The following is a 27,037-nucleotide window of genomic DNA, read 5'->3' as shown; positions in this document are numbered from 1 at the left end:
CGTTGTTCATTATAAACGTGGGATTATGAATTATATTGAGAATGTCATAACGTTATGGAAAACATGCCGTCATGTACCCTGAGTGTAAACATTAGCCACATTCATTGTGAAGCGTGCAAGCGATTTGCAAAGATTAATATAAAGGTTAATAAAACGTTACACTTACTTCTTCTGGAGGTGCAGAGGGAATATAAATAGTTGGTACCGAATCTTTTTTCAGCAGCAGCAAAACCAGCTTTATACTGACCCTCGTTTATAAAGCAGTCTGGTGAAAAATGATTCGCGCAAACATGAACGCATTGACGTTGCTCGTGGGGAATATTCCCATCGTAAACAAAACTCAGCCACTGCGTCTTCAGCGGTTCAGATTTAGGAACATCAAAATGACTGCTGTGTTCGTTATTACACCGAAGAACAGAACACCACAATCGCTCAGGCGCCATTCTGCTCCAGTGTATCAACAATGATGACGGAATATGATTGACAGCTCGCTCACGAGCGAGGGCGGGTCTGTGTTGAAACACTGCTGTCAATCAACAATCCTGGGAGGGGCGTCCGACCGTGTGACGCCACACGGTCGAACGGCTCGATTTGAGGCAGGGGAAAATATATAAGGAGATTAAAACAAAAACACTGGATGGATTTTTATCATAATAAGATGGTTGTGTACAGGCACAGCCAACACACATTTCAGTACAATCAACTTGAAAAAGTGCATGTACCATTATATGACCCCTTTAATAAAAACGAGGTCAAACACAATATAATAATATCTGTGACTGACTGTCATTGACACGCTCTAATTCAAGCTGATTGACTGTTAATGCGTTTATTATAATGTCATTATGAGCAGCTCATTTAAACTCTTTCTGTTATCAAGCGTCACAGATTTAAGCTGCTTTCATCTTCTGACAAACTCTTGCATTAATATTAGCACGTTAATAAGATTTGTGCTCTTCGCTTGATTATGAAACACTTCAGAATTATTTAACCGGTCAGTGAATGAGACGGCTTCATATGTGTGTCCTGACACCAGACAACAACACGAGACTCAATCGCATTTAATGTTCATGTGAAACGGCCGAAACAGCATTTTGTGATTATTACAATTCATTTACATTTCTAAAAACATGTTCATTTGACTTTAAAGTGATCATGTGATCGTTGTGGGCCACATCATTACAAGAGTGGTGGCAGCGTAGTGGGCTAAAGCACATAACTGATACTCAGGAGGTTGCTGGTTCGATCCCCACAGAGCACTTATTACAGGGACAATCCCCCAGGAGCAACCTGGAGTTAAGTGTCTTACTCAAGGACACAATGGTGGTGACTGTGGGGATCAAACCAGCAACCTTCTGATTACCAATGTATTATATAGAGCACTTATTACAGGGACAATCCCCCCGGAGCAACCTGGAGTTAAGTGTCTTACTCAAGGACACAATGGTGGTGACTGTGGGGATCAAACCAGCAACCTTCTGAGTACCAATGTATTATACAGAGCACTTATTACAGGGACAATCCCCCCGGAGCAACCTGGAGTTAAGTGCCTTACTCAAGGACACAATGGTGGTGACTGTGGGGCTCAAACCAGCAACCTTCTGAGTACCAATGTATTATACAGAGCACTTATTACAGGGACAATCCCCCCGGAGCAACCTGGAGTTAAGTGTCTTACTCAAGGACACAATGGTGGTGACTGTGGGGATCAAACCAGCAACCTTCTGATTACCAGATTACCAGTTATGTGCTTTAGACCACTACACCACCACCACTCCAGTGGTGAAAAATATTCACCCCTTGCTATATTTAAAGCTTTACAACTTCACATTATATGATGTTTTACCTTGTGAATTTCATTGTTTTTTAATGTACAGTCATTTAAAATATGACTGTAACACACTCCATAAAAGTTGGGAGAGTCGAGTGTTTACCCTGTGAAACATCATCATTTCTTCTAATAACACTTAAGCATTTAGGCACTAAAGACACACACGTTTGTTAAGTTGAGAAAGTGGAATTGTCCCGTTCATCCATTACGCAGGTCTTTATTGCCATCTAATGCACCACACATTCTCAACTGGAGATGGGCAGGACTGGATGCCAATCTAGCGCCCGCACTCTCCGCTCACACAGCCATGCACTTGTAATCCGGGAAGTATGTGCTTTGAAGATGTCCTGCTGGAAATTCCGAAATCAATTTATGGTGCTGTTGTGCTTGAGATGAACAGTTTAATTCTGCAGAGGCAATGTGCTGCATGTGTGTAACACTGACATGTCATGAACTGATCTTCATCACATCTGGACCCGCTGAAGACCAAACCTGAGTTAAAGGTCAAATTAAGCGTTTAATAAAGTAAAACCCCCAGAGATCTGCATGAACACAAACTAACAGCCTTTATGTTCTGGAATACAAGTTGTGCCAAATACCAAAGTGAACATTAAACCACATAAAACATTCTTTATACCCCTCATAAACTACAGACATGTCACAGACTTGGCAAGAGGAAAATATTTTATACTTTATTTTTTGTTGCAAAAAGGAAAATACATGCACCAATTTAAAACCAAAGCAAAACTATTTGCATACGAAAAGAGAAATAATATATAAAATACTCTGAAAACATACAGTAAAAGATCAGCAATATAATTTAATCATATACAGCGTCATTGAGATATTTCCCTACTGGAATGTTTGATAAAGCACTATAAACACATGACCTCAGAATACTGTAGAGACACACACACGCGTGTGCGCACACGCACGCGCACACACACACACACACACACACACACACACACACACACAATGGAATAGATTCTTCATTTACAGTCGTCACACAGTACCTTCATTATCTATATTGGTTTGTATTAAACACAGTTGGATTGTGTGCAGCGTTCACTATTTGAATGACGGCAGGTTTGGCACTTTGATGCTGATGTCTCCGATGTTGATGTTCTTGGGCATCTCCGGGAGGTTCATGTTTTTTACGGCCGATACGGCGCGTGCCGGAGCTCCCGCGATACCAGCCTGTACGTGCAACAAACACACAGTTAAACACGGAGAAAGCGTCGCACACAGCACACACTGACTCGATACACAAACACACGTCACAGTCAGTCACGCTGAACGATGCAAAACACTCGTGACATCACAGCTGTGCGCATGCAGGACCTGCACCTGAAATCAATATGATGAATTCAGCGTTTCATTTGAAATAAAAGGGGCAGAATAATGAGGGCGCGAGAAAACGACAACAGCCATGAAGAGACAGAAAGCAGATCAGACTGAAGCAGAATGAGTTCAGATGAAGTGAAACAATGTTTCAGAAACCGTTATCTGATATGGCAAATCTTACTTCAATCATGAATATTAATTAATAAAATCTCTTGGTATGGGATTACAACTCGAGGGATTTATCATGTTAGATTTGGTATTTTAAATATCAATAATTGCAGAGTAAATAAAGATCTCTTAAAATGTTTTCTTATTAGTAACAACACTACAAATATATAAAATTAACTTTGAAACTAGTGAATACTAAATTACATTTTAACGGTGAAAGACTAAAATGCTACAGTAAACAACATTAATTGGTTAATGGATAAAAGGTAAAAAATTATAATACATTTAACAAGAAAATACATGTAATTTTACAGTAAAATGTTGTAAATTATTGTTTTTTTTAGATTTAAAAAGTATAATTGTTCTGTATAACTAACAGTATAAATTGTTTATTATGTTTAACAAGAGCACGTTCACATTTACTGTCAATTATTGTTAAAATTATGGTTAAAAACTACAATCGGTGTTCCCAGAATTCCCTGCGTGACCCATCACATTTAATTATATTTCATGGGAATAGTTCTAATATCAGTTCTGTACATTAGTATGTTCCGTGTTATATGGCATGTAGTTTAGTTCATGTTTATTGTATTATTTTAGGGTCACGTGTCCCCTGATGGTGTTTGTGTCTCTACGTGTGTATTAATTACTGGAGGGTCCCTCTTGATTAAGTTTCACATCAATCTACATTCCAAAATGACAAAGCAAAAACTAGATTTTTGATAACGTTGCAAATTTATTAAAAATAAAACACTGAAATATCACATTGGCATAAGTATTCACTTATGTACTCCGTTAAACTCAGTACTCCGTTGAAGCAGCTTTGGCAGCGATTACAGCCTCGAGTCTTTTGGGGTATGATGGGATAAGCTTTGCACACCTGGATTTGGGGATTTTCTGTCATTCTTCTCTGCAGATCCTCTCAAGCTCTGTCAGGTTGGATGGGGACCGTCAGTAAAACGTCATTTTCAGGTCTCTCCAGAGATGTTCGATTCAAGTCCGGACTCTGGCTGGGACACACAAGGACATTCACAGAGTTCTCCCTAAACCACTCGTGTTGTCTTGGCTGTGTTTAGGGTCATTGTCCTGTTAGAAGGTGAACCCTAGGCCCAGTCTGAGGTCCTTAGTGCTCTGGACCAGGTTTCATTAAGGATATCCCTGTATTTTGCTGCGTTCATCTTTCCTTCATCCCTGACCAGTCCCCAGTCCCTGCCACTGTAACACACCCCCACAGATCGATGCTGCCACCACCATGCTTCACCGTTGGGATTATATTGCGCTGGTGATGAGGGGTGCCTGGTTTCCTCCAGATATGATGCTGCCACCACCATGCTTCACCGTTGGGATTATATTGCGCTGGTGATGAGGGGTGCCTGGTTTCCTCCAGACATGATGCTGCCACCACCATGCTTCACCGTTGGGATGGTGTTGCGCTGGTGATGAGGGGTGCCTGGTTTTCTCCAGACATGATGCTGCCACCACCATGCTTCACCGTTGGGATGGTATTGTGCTGGTGATGAGGGGTGCCTGGTTTCCTCCAGACATGATGCTGCCACCACCATGCTTCACCGTTGGGATGGTATTGTGCTGGTGATGAGGGGTGCCTGGTTACCTCCAGACATGATGCTGCCACCACCATGCTTCACCGTTGGGATGGTGTTGCGCTGGTGATGAGGGGTGCCTGGTTACCTCCAGACATGATGCTGCCACCACCATGCTTCACCGTTGGGATGGTATTGCGCTGGTGATGAGGGGTGCCTGGTTTCCTCCAGATATGATGCTGCCACCACCATGCTTCACCGTTGGGATGGTATTGCGCTGGTGATGAGGGGTGCCTGGTTTTCTCCGGACATGACGCTTGGAATTGAGGCCAAACAGTTCAATCTTCATTTCATAAGACCAAACAATCTTGTTTCTCACCATCTGAGAGTCCTTTAGGTGTTTTATTATGTGTCTTGCACTGAGGAGAGGCGTCCGTCGGGCCACTCTGCCATAAAGCTCAGATCGGTGGAGTGTTGCAGTGATGGTCGTCCTTCTGCAAGTTTCTCCCGTCTCCACACATGATCTCTGGGGCTCAACCAGAGTGACCATCGGGTTCTTGGTCACCTCTCTTACCAAGGCCCTTCTCCCCGATAGCTCAGTTTGGCCGGGTGGCCTGCTCTAGGAAGAGTCCTGGTGGTTCCAAACTTCTTAATTTAAGAATTATGGAGGTCACTGTGCTCTTGGGATCCTTCAAAATGTGTTTGTATTCTTCCCCAGATCCTCGACACAATCCTGTCTCTGAGCTCTGCAGACAGTTCCTTTGATCTCATGGTTTGGTTTTTGCTCTGATATGCATTTTCAGCTATAATACCAACAGGTGTGTGCCTTTCCAAATCATGTCCAACCAATTGAAGTTGCCACAGGTGACTCCAATCAAAGTGTAGAAACATCTCAAAGATGATCCAGAGAAATGGGATGCACCGCAGCTAAACCTCAAAGGGTCTGAATACTTATGCTATGATTTTTCAGATTTTCTTTTTCTATAAATTTGCACGTTATCAAAAATGTGCTTTGTCATTATAGGATATGCAGTGTAGATTGATGGGGTCTGAATACATCCCGAATATTCTGTATATGTGAGAAGTGGCTTCAGTTTAAAACAAATATGACATTAAGAAATCTTGCACAAGTGACGTCCAACGCAGGTGGAAATGTTGTAAACAGACGAGTGTAAATTAATCCACAGCATGTCAGTTGAGTCTCATGTGATGATGCAGATCTACTAGAATAATCTGATATTCACAGACATCAGAATTAATCTAGTACAAGCATCTTCTCAAGGTTTGTGTCGCATCAGTCAGAACTCAAGTAGACCGCATCTACTCACTAAACTAGAGGATTACACGGTTAATCCAAACGGGTCAGTCCTGCTGATACAAATCCAATTAATCTCAGATTAAGATCCATTTAGTTGATTTGTTTTCAAGCAGTACAGAAGGTGTCATGTTGAGTTCATAAACCCATTATTTTCAGGTTGAATGAAGTTTATGAACTATGCAAATCTTCAGTACGTAATTAGTATGTGACGTCTGTTTTACAGCCAACAGTGATGTTTAAACATGAATACACAAATGAAGATTTATTCAAATGAAACTACAAGTAACTAGTGCACACAACAGAGTAAAGACTGACTAACCAAGAGCAATCTGATCAGATGTACTTTATTAATCAGTTATTAATAATCAAATGCTCTTCAATCAGTCTTTACCGTCATCTGTTCAGCTGTAGCAATGCATTATGGGACAGTGTTCAGACAAAGAACAGAATCTTGTACTCACCAGATGGGATCGCTCATATTTAACCCAACAACACTTCTGTGATCTACACTGGTGAAAACTATCTGCACGTGCTACACGTCTACTGGATTAATTCTAGAGAATTCCACAAAATATTGACATAATCCTGCTTTATTCCCTCCTGTGATCCTGAGGACCAACATTCACACCAATTCACAGCTCCAACATTATATTACAATAAACTACAGATGAGCAGGACAAAAATATTTCTAAATGATTAACATCAGACGAGTGACTTTTAATCGACAATTCTGATCATATGTGTGTTATTATATATTATATGTCTCTAGTAAACACCAGAGACTCGTCATGTGTGAGTGTTTTAATGGAGGATTGGAATGTTGTTCCAGAGGATGACACTGTGTGACAGTCATTAAGTGGAATTCAGCAGTACCTGTATCTACCTGTCCTGTCTGGGACACTGAGAGATAAACGTCTGTAAAGAGAGAAACGCACAGAGCTGCAGACAGTCAGGAGAGAGTGAAGAGACAGTTACGGCAGATTTAATACAGTTTATATTAGAGAGACCCACTGAAGACAACACAGATCATTTACACAGAAGATGATTCACCATTGTTCTGTTTGAGTGGACAGACATGTCAACGTTCACTCAACCACGCCGTTAGTTTGGGACTACTGTATATATTTGAATGAATCCCAATATTTAATCTTAAGCCCTTAGATCACTCTTTTAACCCTTTATAATGCAAGTCAATCCCTCACATATGTGACTATAAATGTCTGTGATTGTCCACCGGCTGGTAAATGTTGATATTTCACTCAGCAGTGATTGAGTCGTATAATGGAGAAGTTTAGCTCTGTGTTTAGCGTAAACGTTTGATTATAATGTGTCCACATAACACATTATTCATTGAATGATTACTTGTTATATTGTTTCAGTTCTTTACAATCCGCTGTTGATCAAAAACAACAAAAATAAAAACATTTCATTCTAATAAAGAAGTCGTTCAACCCCACTCTCATTAATATGCACTCAAACGAAACACTTCTGCGAGACGCTCGTCAAACTGACACTGCTCTTAAAGTGACAGTTCACCCAAAAATGAAAATGATCCCACAATTGACTCATCCTCAAGCCATCCTAGGTGTATATTACCTTCTTTCAGCCAATCACAATCAGAGTTATATTAAAAATATCTTTATAATGGGAGTGAATGGTACCTTAGATTTTGAAGCCAAACAAACATATCCATCCATCATAGAAGTAATCCATACGGCTCCAGGGGGTTAATAAAGGCCTTCTGAAGCGACGCGTAAGAACAATATCCATATTTATAACTTTATAAACTATAATCACTGGCTTCCGGTAACGGACAGGATATTTTTTTAATATAACTCCGATTGTGATTGGCTGAAAGAAGAAAGTTATATACAGCTAGGATGGCTAGAGGGTGAGTACATTATGGGCTAATTTCAATTTTTGGATGAACAGTCCCTTTAAAGAGACAGTCCTATTTAAACACTCGTTCTACGAATTAATGTAAATACTTTTATAGCACAAATTATGAATTTAAACAATAAACTTGTTACTATATACACAGTATATATAGGCTATCCCATTTAAAAGAAAAGGTAAATGTGACTCAAATGATGATTATATCTTCACTGCGAAAAATTATGAAGCAATTCGTACATTTCATATTCTACCTCGATGGAAGGTCCCCTGTGTAATTAACTGCATTATTTAAAACACAAACCACAGGACAAACAGAACAAATGAAAGAATTAAATGTCATCAAAAGGTCAGAGGTCACTCTGTGGTCAGTGCCAGTCTACAGTGGGTCTTTAAATGAGGAAACAGAGAGAGAGAGAGAGAGAGAGAGAGAGAGACACATTCATACACTGAAATGATTCAGCGGTCAATCAAATCTACTGTATTAGTTCATCTGTCACCGTTAACAATTAGAACATTTAAAAACAATCGGGTCATATTTCTGTTCAACACTGTCCTACAAACATCATATTATACATGACGGCCAATCAGAAAAGATTGAAGATGAGCTAAAAGTGCAATTAAACTCTGAAGTGTTACTAGAAACATTCAATTCAGAGAGTGAATCTGTGAAACGTCAGAATAAACTCACATCACAAATACACGTCCTGATGACGTCACAGGGCTGAGAGGTTGCAGAGGTGACTTTATTTTGAATTTTAACTTGACTAACAGTTATTTTCACTTCAACCTGACATTTAAAAGCAGTGTAAGTCCATGTCTAGCAAGGAGGGTGTAGCCATTGCTGCCGAAAAAAGCCCTCAAGATCAAAGAAATTTACGAAGTTGACATGCTGACACGGAGACAGATCCTGTCTGAAAAGTTGGATGATTTGGAGAATAGGTCAAGGCGGGACAACATAAGGATTGTAGGGCCATCAGCCCATTGCCTTTTTAGATTCCTGGCTACCAAAAGTTCTGGAACTAGATACAAAGAGCCTGTTGTTGTTGAGGGTAGAGTGCATACCCAGCATGACTTCTCAATTGTCAAAGAAAAATGACAAAGCTTTAATAAATCATGCTAACAGCTGATTCAGCGTGGCAAACACCGTGTGTTTCCTGTAGCACTCTTTCACGCATTACGATGAGAAACATTCAAACAAACAGCCCAGACCGTCCTACATGGAGTGGCCTGAACATGGGACACTAGAGCTCTACATACAGCACCTGAAGATTATCTGTATGTTCGGTCTAAATCATGTGACTTAGAATCATGTGGTGAGATATTATCAGTTATAATTTGTCTATCGATTATAACTAGCGTTACAGTTGACATATGAGGGTTAAATTAGGCTTCAACACCACATTTGGTGAAGACCGTATATATATATATATATATATAGGACTATAATTGACTACAATGCAGACCAATTTTATTTGGGGTCTGTTCTAGACCTTTTCATTTGCTTATTTTTTCCACTGAGTTGAAGATAAGGGAGGAAGATAAGGGAGGTAGGGGCGTTGATAAAGATGCCAGTTTGTGGTTTTAGTTTGTTGTTTTCCAAAATTTGTTTTCGCTGTCCTTTTCTGCATATTGCGGCGGCACATTTTAGCTTATCACGGCACATTGGGCAAGTTTCGCGGCCGAACTACTGGCCCGCTCAGTTCTCCCGATGGCCAGTCCACCCCTGATCGGCCCCAAAGTGCGTCGGCCCACTGGGAAAATGTCCTGTACGCCAGATTACCAGTCCAGCCCTGATTGCTGACATATCATTAACTACTAGTCACTTAATTATTGGGGGAGACCTCAATTGTGTAATTGACTCAAAGAATGGACCTTAATCCGCCCAGAACTACAGCTGCAACAGGCGAGACTACTAAATTAAATCAACTTTGTGAAGATTTGGGCCTGCTTGATGTATGGAGAACCCTAAAGTGAAAGATTTGACATTTTATTCACACCCCCATAAGTCATCCTCTAGACGAGACTTTATGTTTGCTTCCAGACAGATTGTGGACAGAGTAAAAATCGGCATATGTGCTTTTTCTGATTATAATTGAGTCTGGGTAGTGTTTTCCCCACCTCGCTATGACCACATGACACGCCACTGGCGATTACATCCAGCATTGCTGAGTAATCCAAAGTTTCTAGGCTATTTAGAAAAAGAATGGGTGCTATTCATGGACTTTAACAAGCAGCCAGACATAGATCATCCACTATTATGGGAGACAGCAAAAGCTTACATGAGGAGGTCAATAATATCTTACAATGCAGCACAGAAAAACAGCCTCCAGAAAAAATAGCTAGAGCTGGAACGTCCTATCAGGGAGCTGGAGAACAAATTTAATATGGCCCCTTCTCGGATTTTGTGGATTAGATGCAGCACGTTCAGCCTTGAATCAAATCTGTGTTCTTCGCTAGACAGAGGCTATACATGGCAACATACCAGGCCCATTTACTTGCTCGGTTGGCCGTTGAGGAAGAAATTATCTCTGGTATCATCTCATCACTTAAAGATGACAGTGGCAAATCAGTTCATGAGTGGATCCTCAAGATGATTTAAGACAATAATTTCTAGTCCAAATTGAACTTGCATGCCTTTCTGAAGAACAGCAGGAGGACTTGTATAGACCAGTTACAGTGAAAGAAGTGTTGGAGGCAATCAAATCCTGACAGGGTGGTAAGGCTCAAGCCGTGATGGTATGGCCCAGAGTTCTACAAGAAAATGAGCAAGGGTATTGTGGCACCTCTAACACAAATGTGCATCGACTCATAACAAAGGTTGCCTTTCTGCCCCTCTAAACATGGCATATATACCCCTGATAAGAAAACAAATAAACCACCTGATGAATGTGGCTCCTACAGACCAGTGAGTCTTATAAATGCAGACCGTAAAATAATGTCTAAGCTGTTAGCAAAGATACTGGATTAATTCAGATTAGACAGGCTTTATTCAACATAAACTGTCATACTCCAATGTCAGAAGACTGCTTGATGTAGTACAGTTTGCCCAAATATCCAAAACACGGGTCCTTGCCATTTTAGATGCCGAAAAGGCCTTTGACTGTGTCGAGTGGGGGATACATGTTTGACGTTTTGGACAAATCTAAATTTGGAGAAGACTATTTACTGCTCTCCAGCTGCTTGTGTCGTAACTAATGGCCTCTGTTCTTCAACGTATTCATTGGGACGAGGTACGAGACAAGCGTGTCCTCTTCCCCTCACGCAGCCCTTGGTGGATGAGTGGGCGGTACTTGCATATCCTTTACAGTTGCTCTCAAGCAGGAGAGGACTAAAAGTTTCACCAGAGATAACAAAATAACACTATACTAACAATACTGTTCAAGTTTGGAAAGAGTTGATGAAGTTTGCAGCTTACCATCAGCTCTGATGCCATTAACACAAAATAAAGACTCAATCTATATTTCATACATGGCATGAAAAGGGGGCTAAAGTGATTGCCCACCTATACAAGGACAATATATTGACGTCATTTAACCAGTATAAAATACTACTTAGACTCCACGAATTCTTAGCAAAATGGATAAGGATCATTCTCCTATATGCATTAAATGTCAAGGTGCAATCGGCACTTATATGCATTGTTTTTGGCTCTGTCCTGCCATTGCAAAGTTCTAGGATAATGTGGCATGAAAAATGGGAAAAGAAAGATCAGGGTTCTTCTTACACGGTCTTCCCCCAAAACAGATCACGGACACAGCTAGACAGTTTTAACTCCGTGACGAGCGATTGCTTCTAGCTAGAAAACGAATCTTAAACCAGTGGATTCAAGTTAGGCCCCCGTGGTCTCTGGTATCAAGACATCATTAAAGTGTTGCCTCTGGAAAATAAACAGCCATTATAAGAGGAGATCCCCAGGATATAATTCCTGTTGTTTCACAAGAGGAGCATGAGAGGGACTTGTCGGATATAGAATTGTCCCATCTTGTCTATTACACTGAACGAAGCCCGTCTGTCAGAAACTCACTTGCATCAATGCTTATAAATGTGCTAATAATAATATTATTGAATCCGTTTTATGAGAATAAATAACACAATATTAATTTGATTGAATCAGGATCATTTATCAGTGTGTGAACTGAAAATCTGCATCAGATAAAATAAATCACAACAGTATAAATGATCGACCTCCTGCTCTGGTGAAAACGAATCAGTTGTGTTTGGAGTCACAGCGACTCTCGAGTGAATGATTCACTGTGAAAATGAAGCTTCATTCAAATGATGCAGAGCGACTCGACTGTTCATCTCACAGGCACAAGCCATTAACTCCACACGCATGTGAGTTTACTCTTTAATTTCATCACAGACGAACAGCCGCAGTGCACACACACACACACACACACAACACAGACATCTCACAATGTCCTTCTGTGACACACACACACTGACCTCTGACTTCTCCATCTTGCTTTGAGCATCCACCTGTGTGATGATTTCACTCATGTTCGTTTCCAGCACCATCCCGCCCATCACCATCTCTGCCAGAATATTATGAACCTGCACACACACACGCGTACACACACACACAGACACAAAACACGCGCACACACGCATGTAAACACACGCGCACACAAACACGGGCACACAAAACACACACACACGCACGGACACAAACACACGCATAAATACACGCACACAAACACACACACGCATAAACACACACAAACACACACACGCATAAACACACACAAACACACACACACACGCATAAACACACACGCACGCAGACACAAACACACACAAATGTAAACAGAGTGAACAGACGTAAATATAAAGTCCAGAATCTGGAGAGTTCATATATATTTAATCTTCTGTGTGTATTAAAGAGGCCCTGTTATGCTTTTTGGGATTTTTCCTTTAGTGTGTAATATATCTGTTATATATATCTGGTCTGCAAAGCAGCAAAGCCACTAGTTACTCTCTCCCACAGTCAACACTGCTGAAGAACTACAAGTAACTAGAGTATCTACCCGCCTAAGGCCAACTTTGGCCCGCCCTCAAACAAAGGTAGTTACAGCCAATGCCAGGATGAGTTGGGTTAGAGTTGTCGCTATGTCGAGTAGACGCCGTTTTCTTCACTGCGAAAGCAAGACCTCGATGTTTGTACTTCCAAACAGAATCAGTGGATAAAATGTATTTTTAGCACCAATCCTCAACAGTACAACCGATGCCGGTTTTTCAGACGGTTACTCCTGAAAGATGGTGCAGTTCCCACTTTGTTGGGACAGTCTGGTGCTTCAGGATCACAGCCTGCGAGTATGCTTGATTATTTGTGTTGTAGTTATGGTGTACACCGAGTGCACAGCTGTATCTGCTAACCTGCTAGCTAATGTTATTGTGTTAAAATAGTTTTGCTAATCAGCTGCGAGCCCAATTTTACCTATAGTGAGTAGAATTATGCAGATTGTTTGTTGTTCTTACAGTCATGAATAGTGATCAAGTGTGGAGATGGATTCATTTATTCAAAAATGGTCATTTTACATCTGAAATCTACGCTAGTGCTCGGCTAACCGGGAGTTAGCATCTGTTCTCCGTTCATATCTCTGGTGACAAAAGTTTGGCTGCACCCATTCCAGAAACAGATGACTAACTTAGATGCACGACCTGTCTTTTACTTGAAGCTTTGTCAGGTTCACAATCATCTACAGTGTACTCGTAAGAAAGCTCCAAAATTAAAACGTACCACTGTGAAACGTTCTGCTCAAGTCGCGCTTGCGAAGGTGGTTCGGGTCGATCTGCTTGTTCCTCTAAACTTTCATTATTTCATTCATTATCGGACTCGGGTTCGAACTGGAACGGCAAAACCCGACGGCACCGTTACCATAGTTACAGTAGTGTTTACAGCTGCTCAGGAAACTCTAAAGGTAAGGGGCGTTACATTTCCAACACACGCTCTACACGGTCAACCAATCACAACAGACTAGGCCAGCTGACCAATCAGAGCAGACCGGGCTTTTCGGGATTTAAAGAGACAGGAGGTAAATCAGAGCGTTTGAGCCAGAGGAGGAAGAGAAGGGAAAATAACTGTCCAGTAGGAGAAAAAATTGATTTTTTGAACATTAAAGCATGTAAACCTATTCTAGTAGACCCAAAATAAAATGTGGACCCTGTAAATCAGCATAATATGGGCTCTTTAAGAGTTTTGGGACAGAATAAAAGTGAGCAGTGTGTAATTCAGTGGCAGTCAATAACAGGAAGCAGTAAAGACACCTTTACCTTATCCATATGAAAGATCAGGTCGAGTTCACACACATTCTCAAAGCATTTGTCCAGTGTCTCCACTAACACCTGCGGAGATCAACAAGCATTTCAACAATAGTTCTGTGATCTACAGCCGTGGACAAACGTATCGGCAGTGTGTAAACGGAACAAGGGACAGGAGGCGAGAACCGGCTTGACAATATAAATAATATTGTACAACTGAAACCAAAAGACACAAACACACACATGACAGACAGCTGCCCATAAACACTCCCTCTCGGTCACACCACCGTCCGCAGTCGGCCTTTATCCCTCCCAGAGGCTCGATTAGCCTGATAAGGGACCGGCCTCCGCCCGTAGCACTAGTCAGGTGACATCACTCCATCATTCTGATTGGATTATAAGAGCAGACTGATTGCTATAAAAGGAGGGAAGAAGTGCTTCCAATCATTGTGTTCTTGTTAGCGACGGTTACCTCTAAAGAAAGACGTGCAGCCAACATCGCTTTGCATCAAAATGGCCTCACATGCAAGGAAATTGCTGCAAGGAATATTGCACCTGAAAGAACCATTTACTGGATCATCAAGAACTTCAAGGAGAGAGGTTCAACTGCAGTGAAGAAGTCTTCAGGACGTCCCAGAGTGTCCAGAAAGCGCCTGAGGAGTCCGCTACAGAATCGTGTCAGCACCAGTGCAGAGGACATTGGCAGCAGGTTGGTTTGAGGGCATCTGCACACACAGTGAGGCGAAGACTTTTGGGCAATGGCCTGGTGTCAAGAAGGGCAGCACAGAAGCCACTTCTCTCCAAGAAAACATCAAGGACTGACTGAAATTCTGCAGGACGTACAAGGATTGGACAGCAGAAGACTGGTGCCAAGTTATTTCCCCTTCCGACTGTTTGGGACATCTGGAAAACCGATAGTTCGGAGAAGAGAAGATGAATGCTATCATGAGTCCTGTGCCAACAGTGAAGCATCCTGAGACCATCCATGTGTGGGGTTGCTCTTCATCACAGGGAGTGGGCTCGCTCACAATCCTGCACAAAAACACGGCCATGAATAAAGAACGTCCTGCAAAAGCAACTTCTCCCAAAGATCCAGGAGCAATTTGGTGATGATCTGTGCATTTTCCAGCATGATGGAGCACCATGTCACAAGGCAAGAGTGATAATGAAGTGGCTCGAAGATCATTACAGGGACATTTTGGATCCGTGGCCAGACAACTCCCCAGATCTTAATCCCATAGAAAACCTGTGGTCAATCCTCAGAACGCGAGTGGACAAGCAGAAGCCCACAATCTGTGACCAACTCTGAGCACTAATAAGGCAAGAATGGATCTCCAACAGTCAGGATTTGGTCCAGAAGCTGATATCCAGCATGCCAGAGTGAATTGCAGAGGTGATGCAGAACAAGCGTCAACACTGAAATATTGACTCTTTGCATATATTGAGTGTTTTTGCCAATAAAAGCCTTTAAAACTTATGAAACGCTCATCATTGTTTTCCAGTATACCACAGAAACATGTGACAAAATAATCTACAAATGCTGAAGCATCAAACTGCAAAACACAACATGTACGTCACTGACAGTACTTCTGGCCACAGCTGTACACTTGCATAGACACAAGATGTAAACATTACATAAATTAATGATTTTAGTGTGATAAAATCACTTACTAAATACAAAGATTACAAGGATTTAATCACAGTAAAATCATGTTAAACAATCACAGAGCTTAACTTGCATTGCACCTGGAATATTCCATGACACCCATACGATCAGTGAGTTTCACCTGAATGAGATCCAGAATGCCGAGTTCACTCTCTGATGAATCCACACAGAACACAAAATACAGTGTGGCGTAATGTCTGTAGATCAGCTTATTGTCTGACCCGCCGATTAACCTAAACACACAAAAAAGACACAAATGAGACACGATGAGCTGTGTGACATTATTAAATATAATTTCATAAACATTCATGTGTGTCTTACATTCCCCCCTCGAGGAAATTACAAATGTTCTCGTCTCTTTTGGACACCAGATGAAAAGTTTCTCTAATAATCTGCTGTTCTGTGTCTTCAGTCTGTTGGAGAGAGAAAAAAACACATTATAATGAATTAATATCGAAATGAACGTCAATGGATACATGTGACCCATTCTACAGTTCCTCCATCTGACCAGCAGATGTCGCTGTTTCACTCGGAACATTAATGCCACGCTGGCAAATCTCATGCGACATCATGAGCGCTTATAAACACACAAGAGCGCTTATAACAGACTTTACACGTCATGAAAGTTTATGATTGAGAGAGAATGTGACAAGAACAAAACTTTATTCAGTTCTAAAAGCTGTAAAGAGAGAAAGTTCAAGATCTGATGCGAGTTTCACCAGCTTTCTCACACACATTCTCTCTCACACACACTCAGTCAGATCTTTTATTGCAGTGTCAAATGTTCCAGAAGCTGAGATTGTCAGACCCAAATAATTATAACAGGTGACATGATTAAGAATTGTTCCCCCAAGTGTAAATTTGTATTTCTTGTCAGTACGGCGAGGTTTTTTCTGAAAGATCATGATTTTAGACTTGTCCATGTTGATGGGTAAGGCCCAGTCGCTGCTGTACTGGTCCAGAAGCGAGAGGCTGTGGTGCAGACCCTCTTCATGAGGAGACAGCATCAGAAGATCGTCAGCGTACAGGAGGCTTCTGATCTCTCTGTCCTCGAGGGTCAGACCGGGACAAGAGGACTTCTCCAGTGTTGATGCCAGTTCATTAATATAGATATTAAATAGAGTCGGGCTGAGGCTGCAGCCTTGACGGACTCCTTTAGTTTGGCTGAAATAATCAGTACGTTTGTCATTAATCTTAACCCCGCATTGGTTCCCATTGTACATGTCCTTTATGATGTCATATGTCCTTCCTCCTATTCCACTTTGGATTAGTTTTAGGAAAAGTCCATTATGCCATACCGAATCAAAGGCTTTTTAAAATCAATGAAGCAGCCAAATATTTTCCCTTGTTTTGTTTTGTTGGACGTGTTTTTGTATGAGTGTGTGGAGTGTGTAAATGTGATTTGATGTTCTCTGTTTAGGCATAAATCCAATTTGACAATTGTTAAGGATCTTGTGTTCTTGAATGAACTGAACTGATCTGTCATTGATGATGGAGCAGAAGAGTTTGCCCAGGTTGCTGCTCACTGTGATGCCCCTATAGTTATTTGGGTCGTACTTCTCACCCTGTTTAAAGATTGGTGTAATCAAATTTTCTTTCCATATCTCAGGAAAGTGTCCTGCTTTTAATAAAAGATTGAATAATTTGAGAATTGCATCTTTCAGTTTGGGGCTGCTGTGTTTCAGCATCTCATTTGATATTAAATCCACGCTACAGGATTTTTGAGTTTTTAGGGATTTCATCTTGTCTGTCAGTTCATTTAGTAATATGGGCTGGTCTAGATGGTTTAGCTGGTCTTTTACAGTGCGCTCCAGGGTATATAGTTGGGAGGTCAGATGTTTTTGGGTGAGGGTTAGTTCGTTTTGTGAATAGAGTTTTCCAAAATGTTCGGTCCAGATGTTTGGGTCATAGATGGGAATGTGTTTAGGTTCTTTTGATTGATCTAATTTACTCCATAATTCCCAAAAAGAATTCTGATCTACTGCCTCCTCAATCTTATTAAGCTTTGCTTTCATGTGATCAGCTTTTTTCTGTATTAGAAGTGACTTGTATGTTTTGAGGGTTTGCTGATATTTGTCTCGTGTTTGTTGGTTTGCAGGGTCTCTGTGTTTTAGATTTGATAATGATCTTAATTCTTTTCTTAATTTTTGGCACTCTTTATCAAACCAACCAACTTTAGCAATTTCTTTCTTACATCTATAATTTTGTTCTTTTTCTCAGGGCTTTTCTGACCACTGTAGAAAATATTTCGTTTAATTGATGAGTTGCTAAATTGATAGTTTTCTTCTCTTCACTAAATGAAGTAGACAGAAATGAATCTATCATGTTCTGGACCTGAGTGCTGTGGAGCTGGGCTTCATACTGGGCAGGACTGTCTTTACCCCATATAAACGTGGAGGGGAGGGGGTGCAGTTTAACCTTGGGGCAGTTTAACTCTCTCTCTCTCTCTCTCTCTCTCTCTCTCTCTCTCACACACACACTCTCTCTCTCACTCTCTCTCACACACACACACACACACACTCTCTCTCTCTCTCTCACACACACACACACACTCTCTCTCTCTCACACTCTCTCTCACACACACACACACACACACACACACACACACACACACACACACACACACACACACACACACACACACACACACACACACACACACACACACACGGTTTGTGTTATTATATGGTCTTTGACAACTCAAATATGTGTCCAGGAATATTAAATTCAAATAAAAATGTATATCTCTAATAAAATCTCTTAAAATGTCTTAATAAATTTAAAAAAGAACTGTTAAATACTTCACAGATCAATTCTTCGCACTAACTTACAATGATTAATGCACAATAACGTTTTTTATATCAGTATTAATATTTAATATAACAATACTATTATTAATAATTAAGAGTAGATTGTTTACTTACGTAATGCTCGTAGAATTTGGATAGTCGTGGTTTTCCATGATTGTTAAAAATGAGAATGGCTTTTATCATGTTTACCGAGTATGGTCAGGTCCAGCTGCGGCTGAACTCGTCTATTTATTGATAATATTCAAATAATCAATAACCAGAAGCTGACACTCCCGGAAGAGCGCGTGCCATCAGTGTGACTTCTGCTACAGTGAGAACATCGCAACGACGCAGCGGCTTTTCAAAATAAAAGCGGACTTCACAGATTTATACAGATCTTCAAAATAAAAGTCACCAAAAACGGACTTAACATGTTTATACAGATCTTCAAAATAAAAGTCACCAAGAACGGACATAACATGTTTATACAGATCTTCAAAATAAAAGTCACCAAGCGTGGACTATACAGATTTATACAGATCTTCAAAATAAAAATCATCAAGAGTGGACTATACGGATTTATACAGATCTTCAAAATAAAAATCATCAAGAGTGGACTATACGGATTTATACAGATCTTCAAAATAAAAGTCACCAAGAACGGACATAACATGTTTATACAGATCTTCAAAATAAAAGTCACCAAGCGTGGACTATACAGATTTATACAGATCTTCAAAATAAAAGTCATCAAGAGTGGACTATACGGATTTATACAGATCTTCAAAATAAAAATCATCAAGAGTGGACTATACGGATTTATACAGATCTTCAAAATAAAAGTCACCAAGAACGGAATTAACATGTTTATACAGATCTTCAAAATAAAAGTAACCAAGAGTGGACTATACAGATTTATACAGATCTTCAAAATAAAAGTCACCAAGAACAGACTTAACATGTTTATACAGATCTTCAAAATAAAAGTCATCAAGAGCGGATTTTACATGTTTATACATATCTTCAAAATAAAAGTCATCAAGAGCGGATTTTACATGTTTATACAGATCTTCAAAATAAAAGCCACCAAGTGCTGACTTCACAGATTTATACAGATCTTCAAAATAAAAGTCACCAAGAACGGACTTCACAGATTTATACAGATCTTCAAAATAAAAATCATCAAGAGTGGACTATACAGATTTATACAGATCTTCAAAATAAAAGTCACCAAGAACAGACTTAACATGTTTATACAGATCTTCAAAATAAAAGTCATCAAGAGCGGATTTTACATGTTTATACAGATCTTCAAAATAAAAGCCACCAAGTGCTGACTTCACAGATTTATACAGATCTTCAAAATAAAAGTCATCAAGAACGGACTTAACATGTTTATACAGATCTTCAAAATAAAAGTCACCAAGAGCAGACTTCACAGATTTATACAGATTTTAAAAATAAAAGTCATCAAGAACGGACTTCACAGATTTATACAGATCTTCAAAATAAAAGTCACCAAGAGCAGACTTCACAGATTTATACAGATTTTAAAAATAAAAGTCATCAAGAACGGACTTCACAGATTTATACAGATCTTAAAAATAAAAGTCACCAAGAGTGGACTATACAGATTTATACAGATCTTCAAAATAAAAGTCATCAAGAGTGGACTTCACAGATTTATACAGATCTTCAAAATAAAAGTCACCAAGAGCTGACTTCACAGATTTATACAGATCTTCAAAATAAAAGTCACCAAGAACAGACTTAACATGTTTATACAGATCTTCAAAATAAAAGTCATCAAGAGCTGACGTCACAGATTTATACAGATCTTCAAAATAAAAGCCACCAAGTGCTGACTTCACAGATTTATACAGATCTTCAAAATAAAAGTCATCAAGAACGGACTTAACATGTTTTTACAGATCTTCAAAATAAAAGCCACCAAGTGCTGACTTCACAGATTTATACAGATCTTCAAAATAAAAGTCATCAAGAACGGACTTCACAGATTTATACAGATCTTCAAAATAAAAGTCATCAAGAGTGGACTATACAGATTTATACAGATCTTCAAAATAAAAGTCAACAAGAGCAGACTTCACAGATTTATACAGATCTTCAAAATAAAAGTCATCAGAGTGGATTTTACATGTTTATACAGATCTTCAAAATAAAAGCCACCAAGTGCTGACTTCACAGATTTATACAGATCTTCAAAATAAAAGTCATCAAGAACGGACTTCACAGATTTATACAGATCTTCAAAATAAAAGTCACCAAGAGCAGACTTCACAGATTTATACAGATTTGAAAAATAAAAGTCATCAAGAACGGACTTCACAGATTTATACAGATCTTAAAAATAAAAGTCACCAAGAGTGGACTATACAGATTTATACAGATCTTCAAAATAAAAGTCATCAAGAGTGGACTTCACAGATTTATACAGATCTTCAAAATAAAAGTCACCAAGAGCTGACTTCACAGATTTATACAGATCTTCAAAATAAAAGTCACCAAGAACAGACTTAACATGTTTATACAGATCTTCAAAATAAAAGTCATCAAGAGCTGACTTCACAGATTTATACAGATCTTCAAAATAAAAGTCATCAAGAGTGGATTTTACATGTTTATACAGATCTTCAAAATAAAAGCCACCAAGTGCTGACTTCACAGATTTATACAGATCTTCAAAATAAAAGTCATCAAGAACGGACTTAACATGTTTTTACAGATCTTCAAAATAAAAGCCACCAAGTGCTGACTTCACAGATTTATACAGATCTTCAAAATAAAAGTCATCAAGAACGGACTTAACATGTTTATACAGATCTTCAAAATAAAAGACACCAAGAGCAGACTTCACAGATTTATACAGATTTTAAAAATAAAAGTCATCAAGAACGGACTTCACAGATTTATACAGATCTTAAAAATAAAAGTCACCAAGAGTGGACTATACAGATTTATACAGATCTTCAAAATAAAAGTCATCAAGAGTGGACTATACAGATTTATACAGATCTTCAAAATAAAAGTCATCATGAGTGGACTATACAGATTTATACAGATCTTCAAAATAAAAGTCACCAAGAGCTGACTTCACAGATTTATACAGATCTTCAAAATAAAAGTCAACAAGAACGGACTTAACATGTTTTTACAGATCTTCAAAATAAAAGTCATCAAGAACGGACTTCACAGATTTATACAGATCTTCAAAATAAAAGTCATCAAGAGTGGACTATACAGATTTATACAGATCTTCAAAATAAAAGTCATCAAGAGTGGACTATACAGATTTATACAGATCTTCAAAATAAAAGTCACCAAGAGCTGACTTCACAGATTTATACAGATCTTCAAAATAAAAGTCATCAAGAACGGACTTAACATGTTTTTACAGATCTTCAAAATAAAAGTCATCAAGAGTGGACTATACAGATTTATACAGATCTTCAAAATAAAAGTCATCAAGAGTGGACTATACAGATTTATACAGATCTTCAAAATAAAAGTCACCAAGAGCTGACTTCACAGATTTATACAGATCTTCAAAATAAAAGTCATCAAGAACGGACTTAACATGTTTTTACAGATCTTCAAAATAAAAGTCATCAAGAGTGGACTATACAGATTTATACAGATCTTCAAAATAAAAGTCACCAAGAGCAGACTTCACAGATTTATACAGATCTTCAAAATAAAAGTCACCAAGAGCAGACTTCACAGATTTATACAGATTTTAAAAATAAAAGTCATCAAGAACGGACTTAACATGTTTTTACAGATCTTCAAAATAAAAGTCATCAAGAGTGGACTATACAGATTTATACAAATCTTCAAAATAAAAGTCATCAAGAGTGGACTATACAGATTTATACAGATCTTCAAAACAAAAGTCACCAAGAGCTGACTTCACAGATTTATACAGATCTTCAAAATAAAAGTCATCAAGAACGGACTTAACGTGTTTTTACAGATCTTCAAAATAAAAGTCATCAAGAGTGGACTATACAGATTTATACAGATCTTCAAAATAAAAGTCACCAAGAGCAGACTTCACAGATTTATACAGATCTTCAAAATAAAAGTCACCAAGAGCAGACTTCACAGATTTATACAGATTTTAAAAATAAAAGTCATCAAGAACGGACTTCACAGATTTATACAGATCTTAAAAATAAAAGTCACCAAGAGTGGACTATACAGATTTATACAGATCTTCAAAATAAAAGTCATCAAGAGTGGACTTCACAGATTTATACAGATCTTCTAAATAAAAGTCACCAAGAGCTGACTTCACAGATTTATACAGATCTTCAAAATAAAAGTCATCAAGAACGGACTTAACATGTTTATACAGATCTTCAAAATAAAAGTCACCAAGAGCAGACTTCACAGATTTATACAGATTTTAAAAATAAAAGTCATCAAGAACGGACTTCACAGATTTATACAGATCTTAAAAATAAAAATCACCAAGAGTGGACTATACAGATTTATACATATCTTCAAAATAAAAGTCATCAAGAGTGGACTATACAGATTTATACAGATCTTCAAAATAAAAGTCATCATGAGTGGACTATACAGATTTATACAGATCTTCAAAATAAAAGTCACCAAGAGCTGACTTCACAGATTTATACAGATCTTCAAAATAAAAGTCAACAAGAACGGACTTAACATGTTTTTACAGATCTTCAAAGTAAAAGTCATCAAGAACGGACTTCACAGATTTATACAGATCTTCAAAATAAAAGTCATCAAGAGTGGACTATACAGATTTATACAGATCTTCAAAATAAAAGTCATCAAGAGTGGACTATACAGATTTATACAGATCTTCAAAATAAAAGTCATCAAGAACGGACTTAACATGTTTATACAGATCTTCAAAATAAAAGTAATCAAGAACGGACTTAACATGTTTATACAGATCTTCAAAATAAAAGTCACCAAGAGCAGACTTCACAGATTTATACAGATTTTAAAAATAAAAGTCATCAAGAACGGACTTCACAGATTTATACAGATCTTCAAAATAAAAGTCACCAAGAGCAGACTTCACAGATTTATACAGATTTTAAAAATAAAAGTCATCAAGAACGGACTTCACAGATTTATACAGATCTTAAAAATAAAAGTCACCAAGAGTGGACTATACAGATTTATACAGATCTTCAAAATAAAAGTCATCAAGAGTGGACTTCACAGATTTATACAGATCTTCAAAATAAAAGTCACCAAGAGCTGACTTCACAGATTTATACAGATCTTCAAAATAAAAGTCACCAAGAACAGACTTAACATGTTTATACAGATCTTCAAAATAAAAGTCATCAAGAGCTGACTTCACAGATTTATACAGATCTTCAAAATAAAAGTCACCAAGAGCTGACTTCACAGATTTATACAGATCTTCAAAATAAAAGTCACCAAGAACAGACTTAACATGTTTATACAGATCTTCAAAATAAAAGTCATCAAGAGCTGACGTCACAGATTTATACAGATCTTCAAAATAAAAGCCACCAAGTGCTGACTTCACAGATTTATACAGATCTTCAAAATAAAAGTCATCAAGAACGGACTTAACATGTTTTTACAGATCTTCAAAATAAAAGCCACCAAGTGCTGACTTCACAGATTTATACAGATCTTCAAAATAAAAGTCATCAAGAACGGACTTCACAGATTTATACAGATCTTCAAAATAAAAGTCATCAAGAGTGGACTATACAGATTTATACAGATCTTCAAAATAAAAGTCACCAAGAGCAGACTTCACAGATTTATACAGATCTTCAAAATAAAAGTCATCAGAGTGGATTTTACATGTTTATACAGATCTTCAAAATAAAAGCCACCAAGTGCTGACTTCACAGATTTATACAGATCTTCAAAATAAAAGTCATCAAGAACGGACTTCACAGATTTATACAGATCTTCAAAATAAAAGTCACCAAGAGCAGACTTCACAGATTTATACAGATTTGAAAAATAAAAGTCATCAAGAACGGACTTCACAGATTTATACAGATCTTAAAAATAAAAGTCACCAAGAGTGGACTATACAGATTTATACAGATCTTCAAAATAAAAGTCACCAAGAGCTGACTTCACAGATTTATACAGATCTTCAAAATAAAAGTCACCAAGAACAGACTTAACATGTTTATACAGATCTTCAAAATAAAAGTCATCAAGAGCTGACTTCACAGATTTATACAGATCTTCAAAATAAAAGTCATCAAGAGTGGATTTTACATGTTTATACAGATCTTCAAAATAAAAGCCACCAAGTGCTGACTTCACAGATTTATACAGATCTTCAAAATAAAAGTCATCAAGAACGGACTTAACATGTTTTTACAGATCTTCAAAATAAAAGCCACCAAGTGCTGACTTCACAGATTTATACAGATCTTCAAAATAAAAGTCATCAAGAACGGACTTAACATGTTTATACAGATCTTCAAAATAAAAGACACCAAGAGCAGACTTCACAGATTTATACAGATTTTAAAAATAAAAGTCATCAAGAACGGACTTCACAGATTTATACAGATCTTAAAAATAAAAGTCACCAAGAGTGGACTATACAGATTTATACAGATCTTCAAAATAAAAGTCATCAAGAGTGGACTATACAGATTTATACAGATCTTCAAAATAAAAGTCATCATGAGTGGACTATACAGATTTATACAGATCTTCAAAATAAAAGTCACCAAGAGCTGACTTCACAGATTTATACAGATCTTCAAAATAAAAGTCAACAAGAACGGACTTAACATGTTTTTACAGATCTTCAAAATAAAAGTCATCAAGAACGGACTTCACAGATTTATACAGATCTTCAAAATAAAAGTCATCAAGAGTGGACTATACAGATTTATACAGATCTTCAAAATAAAAGTCATCAAGAGTGGACTATACAGATTTATACAGATCTTCAAAATAAAAGTCACCAAGAGCTGACTTCACAGATTTATACAGATCTTCAAAATAAAAGTCATCAAGAACGGACTTAACATGTTTTTACAGATCTTCAAAATAAAAGTCAACAAGAACGGACTTAACATGTTTTTACAGATCTTCAAAATAAAAGTCATCAAGAACGGACTTCACAGATTTATACAGATCTTCAAAATAAAAGTCATCAAGAACGGACTTAACATGTTTTTACAGATCTTCAAAATAAAAGTCATCAAGAACGGACTTAACATGTTTTTACAGATCTTCAAAATAAAAGTCATCAAGAGTGGACTATACAGATTTATACAGATCTTCAAAATAAAAGTCATCAAGAGTGGACTATACAGATTTATACAGATCTTCAAAATAAAAGTCATCAAGAGTGGACTATACAGATTTATACAGATCTTCAAAATAAAAGTCACCAAGAGCTGACTTCACAGATTTATACAGATCTTCAAAATAAAAGTCATCAAGAACGGACTTAACATGTTTTTACAGATCTTCAAAATAAAAGTCATCAAGAGTGGACTATACAGATTTATACAGATCTTCAAAATAAAAGTCACCAAGAGCAGACTTCACAGATTTATACAGATCTTCAAAATAAAAGTCACCAAGAGCAGACTTCACAGATTTATACAGATTTTAAAAATAAAAGTCATCAAGAACGGACTTAACATGTTTTTACAGATCTTCAAAATAAAAGTCATCAAGAGTGGACTATACAGATTTATACAAATCTTCAAAATAAAAGTCATCAAGAGTGGACTATACAGATTTATACAGATCTTCAAAACAAAAGTCACCAAGAGCTGACTTCACAGATTTATACAGATCTTCAAAATAAAAGTCATCAAGAACGGACTTAACGTGTTTTTACAGATCTTCAAAATAAAAGTCATCAAGAGTGGACTATACAGATTTATACAGATCTTCAAAATAAAAGTCACCAAGAGCAGACTTCACAGATTTATACAGATCTTCAAAATAAAAGTCACCAAGAGCAGACTTCACAGATTTATACAGATTTTAAAAATAAAAGTCATCAAGAACGGACTTCACAGATTTATACAGATCTTAAAAATAAAAGTCACCAAGAGTGGACTATACAGATTTATACAGATCTTCAAAATAAAAGTCATCAAGAGTGGACTTCACAGATTTATACAGATCTTCTAAATAAAAGTCACCAAGAGCTGACTTCACAGATTTATACAGATC

At 38.0% G+C, this 27,037-nt stretch overlaps 1 protein-coding gene across 2 annotated transcripts; it reads right to left on the bottom strand.

The window, feature by feature from the left end:
- Positions 1–2,503: 2,503 nt before the first annotated feature.
- LOC127620746 (AP-3 complex subunit sigma-1-like) lies at positions 2,504–19,138 on the bottom strand. Of its 2 annotated transcripts, XM_052093957.1 has the most exons (7): positions 18,953–19,138; positions 16,350–16,441; positions 16,150–16,261; positions 14,375–14,446; positions 12,548–12,655; positions 7,079–7,120; positions 2,892–3,031 (listed from the first exon to the last, which is right to left on the bottom strand). In XM_052093957.1, the coding sequence occupies exons 1-6, from the start codon at positions 19,019–19,021 to the stop codon at positions 7,085–7,087; spliced, it is 489 nt and encodes a 162-aa protein (XP_051949917.1). In that variant the 5' UTR covers positions 19,022–19,138; the 3' UTR covers positions 2,892–3,031; positions 7,079–7,084. The 2 variants fall into 2 exon arrangements, with proteins under 2 accessions (XP_051949916.1, XP_051949917.1); XM_052093956.1 differs by lacking the exon at positions 7,079–7,120 and having other exon boundaries at positions 2,504–3,031.
- Between the last annotated feature and the right edge of the window lie 7,899 nt (positions 19,139–27,037).

Source organism: Xyrauchen texanus, chromosome 27 (assembly GCF_025860055.1).
Source record: "Xyrauchen texanus isolate HMW12.3.18 chromosome 27, RBS_HiC_50CHRs, whole genome shotgun sequence".
NCBI classification, from domain to species: Eukaryota; Metazoa; Chordata; class Actinopteri; order Cypriniformes; family Catostomidae; genus Xyrauchen; species Xyrauchen texanus.
The sequence above is the reverse complement of the archived record's forward strand: the minus strand, read 5'-3'. Positions and strand labels throughout refer to the sequence as shown.

Excerpts from the sequence above, each read along its gene's own strand:
- LOC127620746 (XM_052093956.1), bottom strand. The coding sequence starts at position 19,021 with ATGATAAAAGCCATTCTCATTTTTAACAATCATGGAAAACCACGACTA. Across the intron at positions 16,262-16,349 it reads AATTTCCTCGAGGGGGGAAT|GTTAATCGGCGGGTCAGACA; the intron begins GTAAGACACACA and ends TTGTGTGTTTAG. Across the intron at positions 3,032-12,547 it reads GCAAGATGGAGAAGTCAGAG|GCTGGTATCGCGGGAGCTCC; the intron begins GTCAGTGTGTGT and ends TTGCACGTACAG.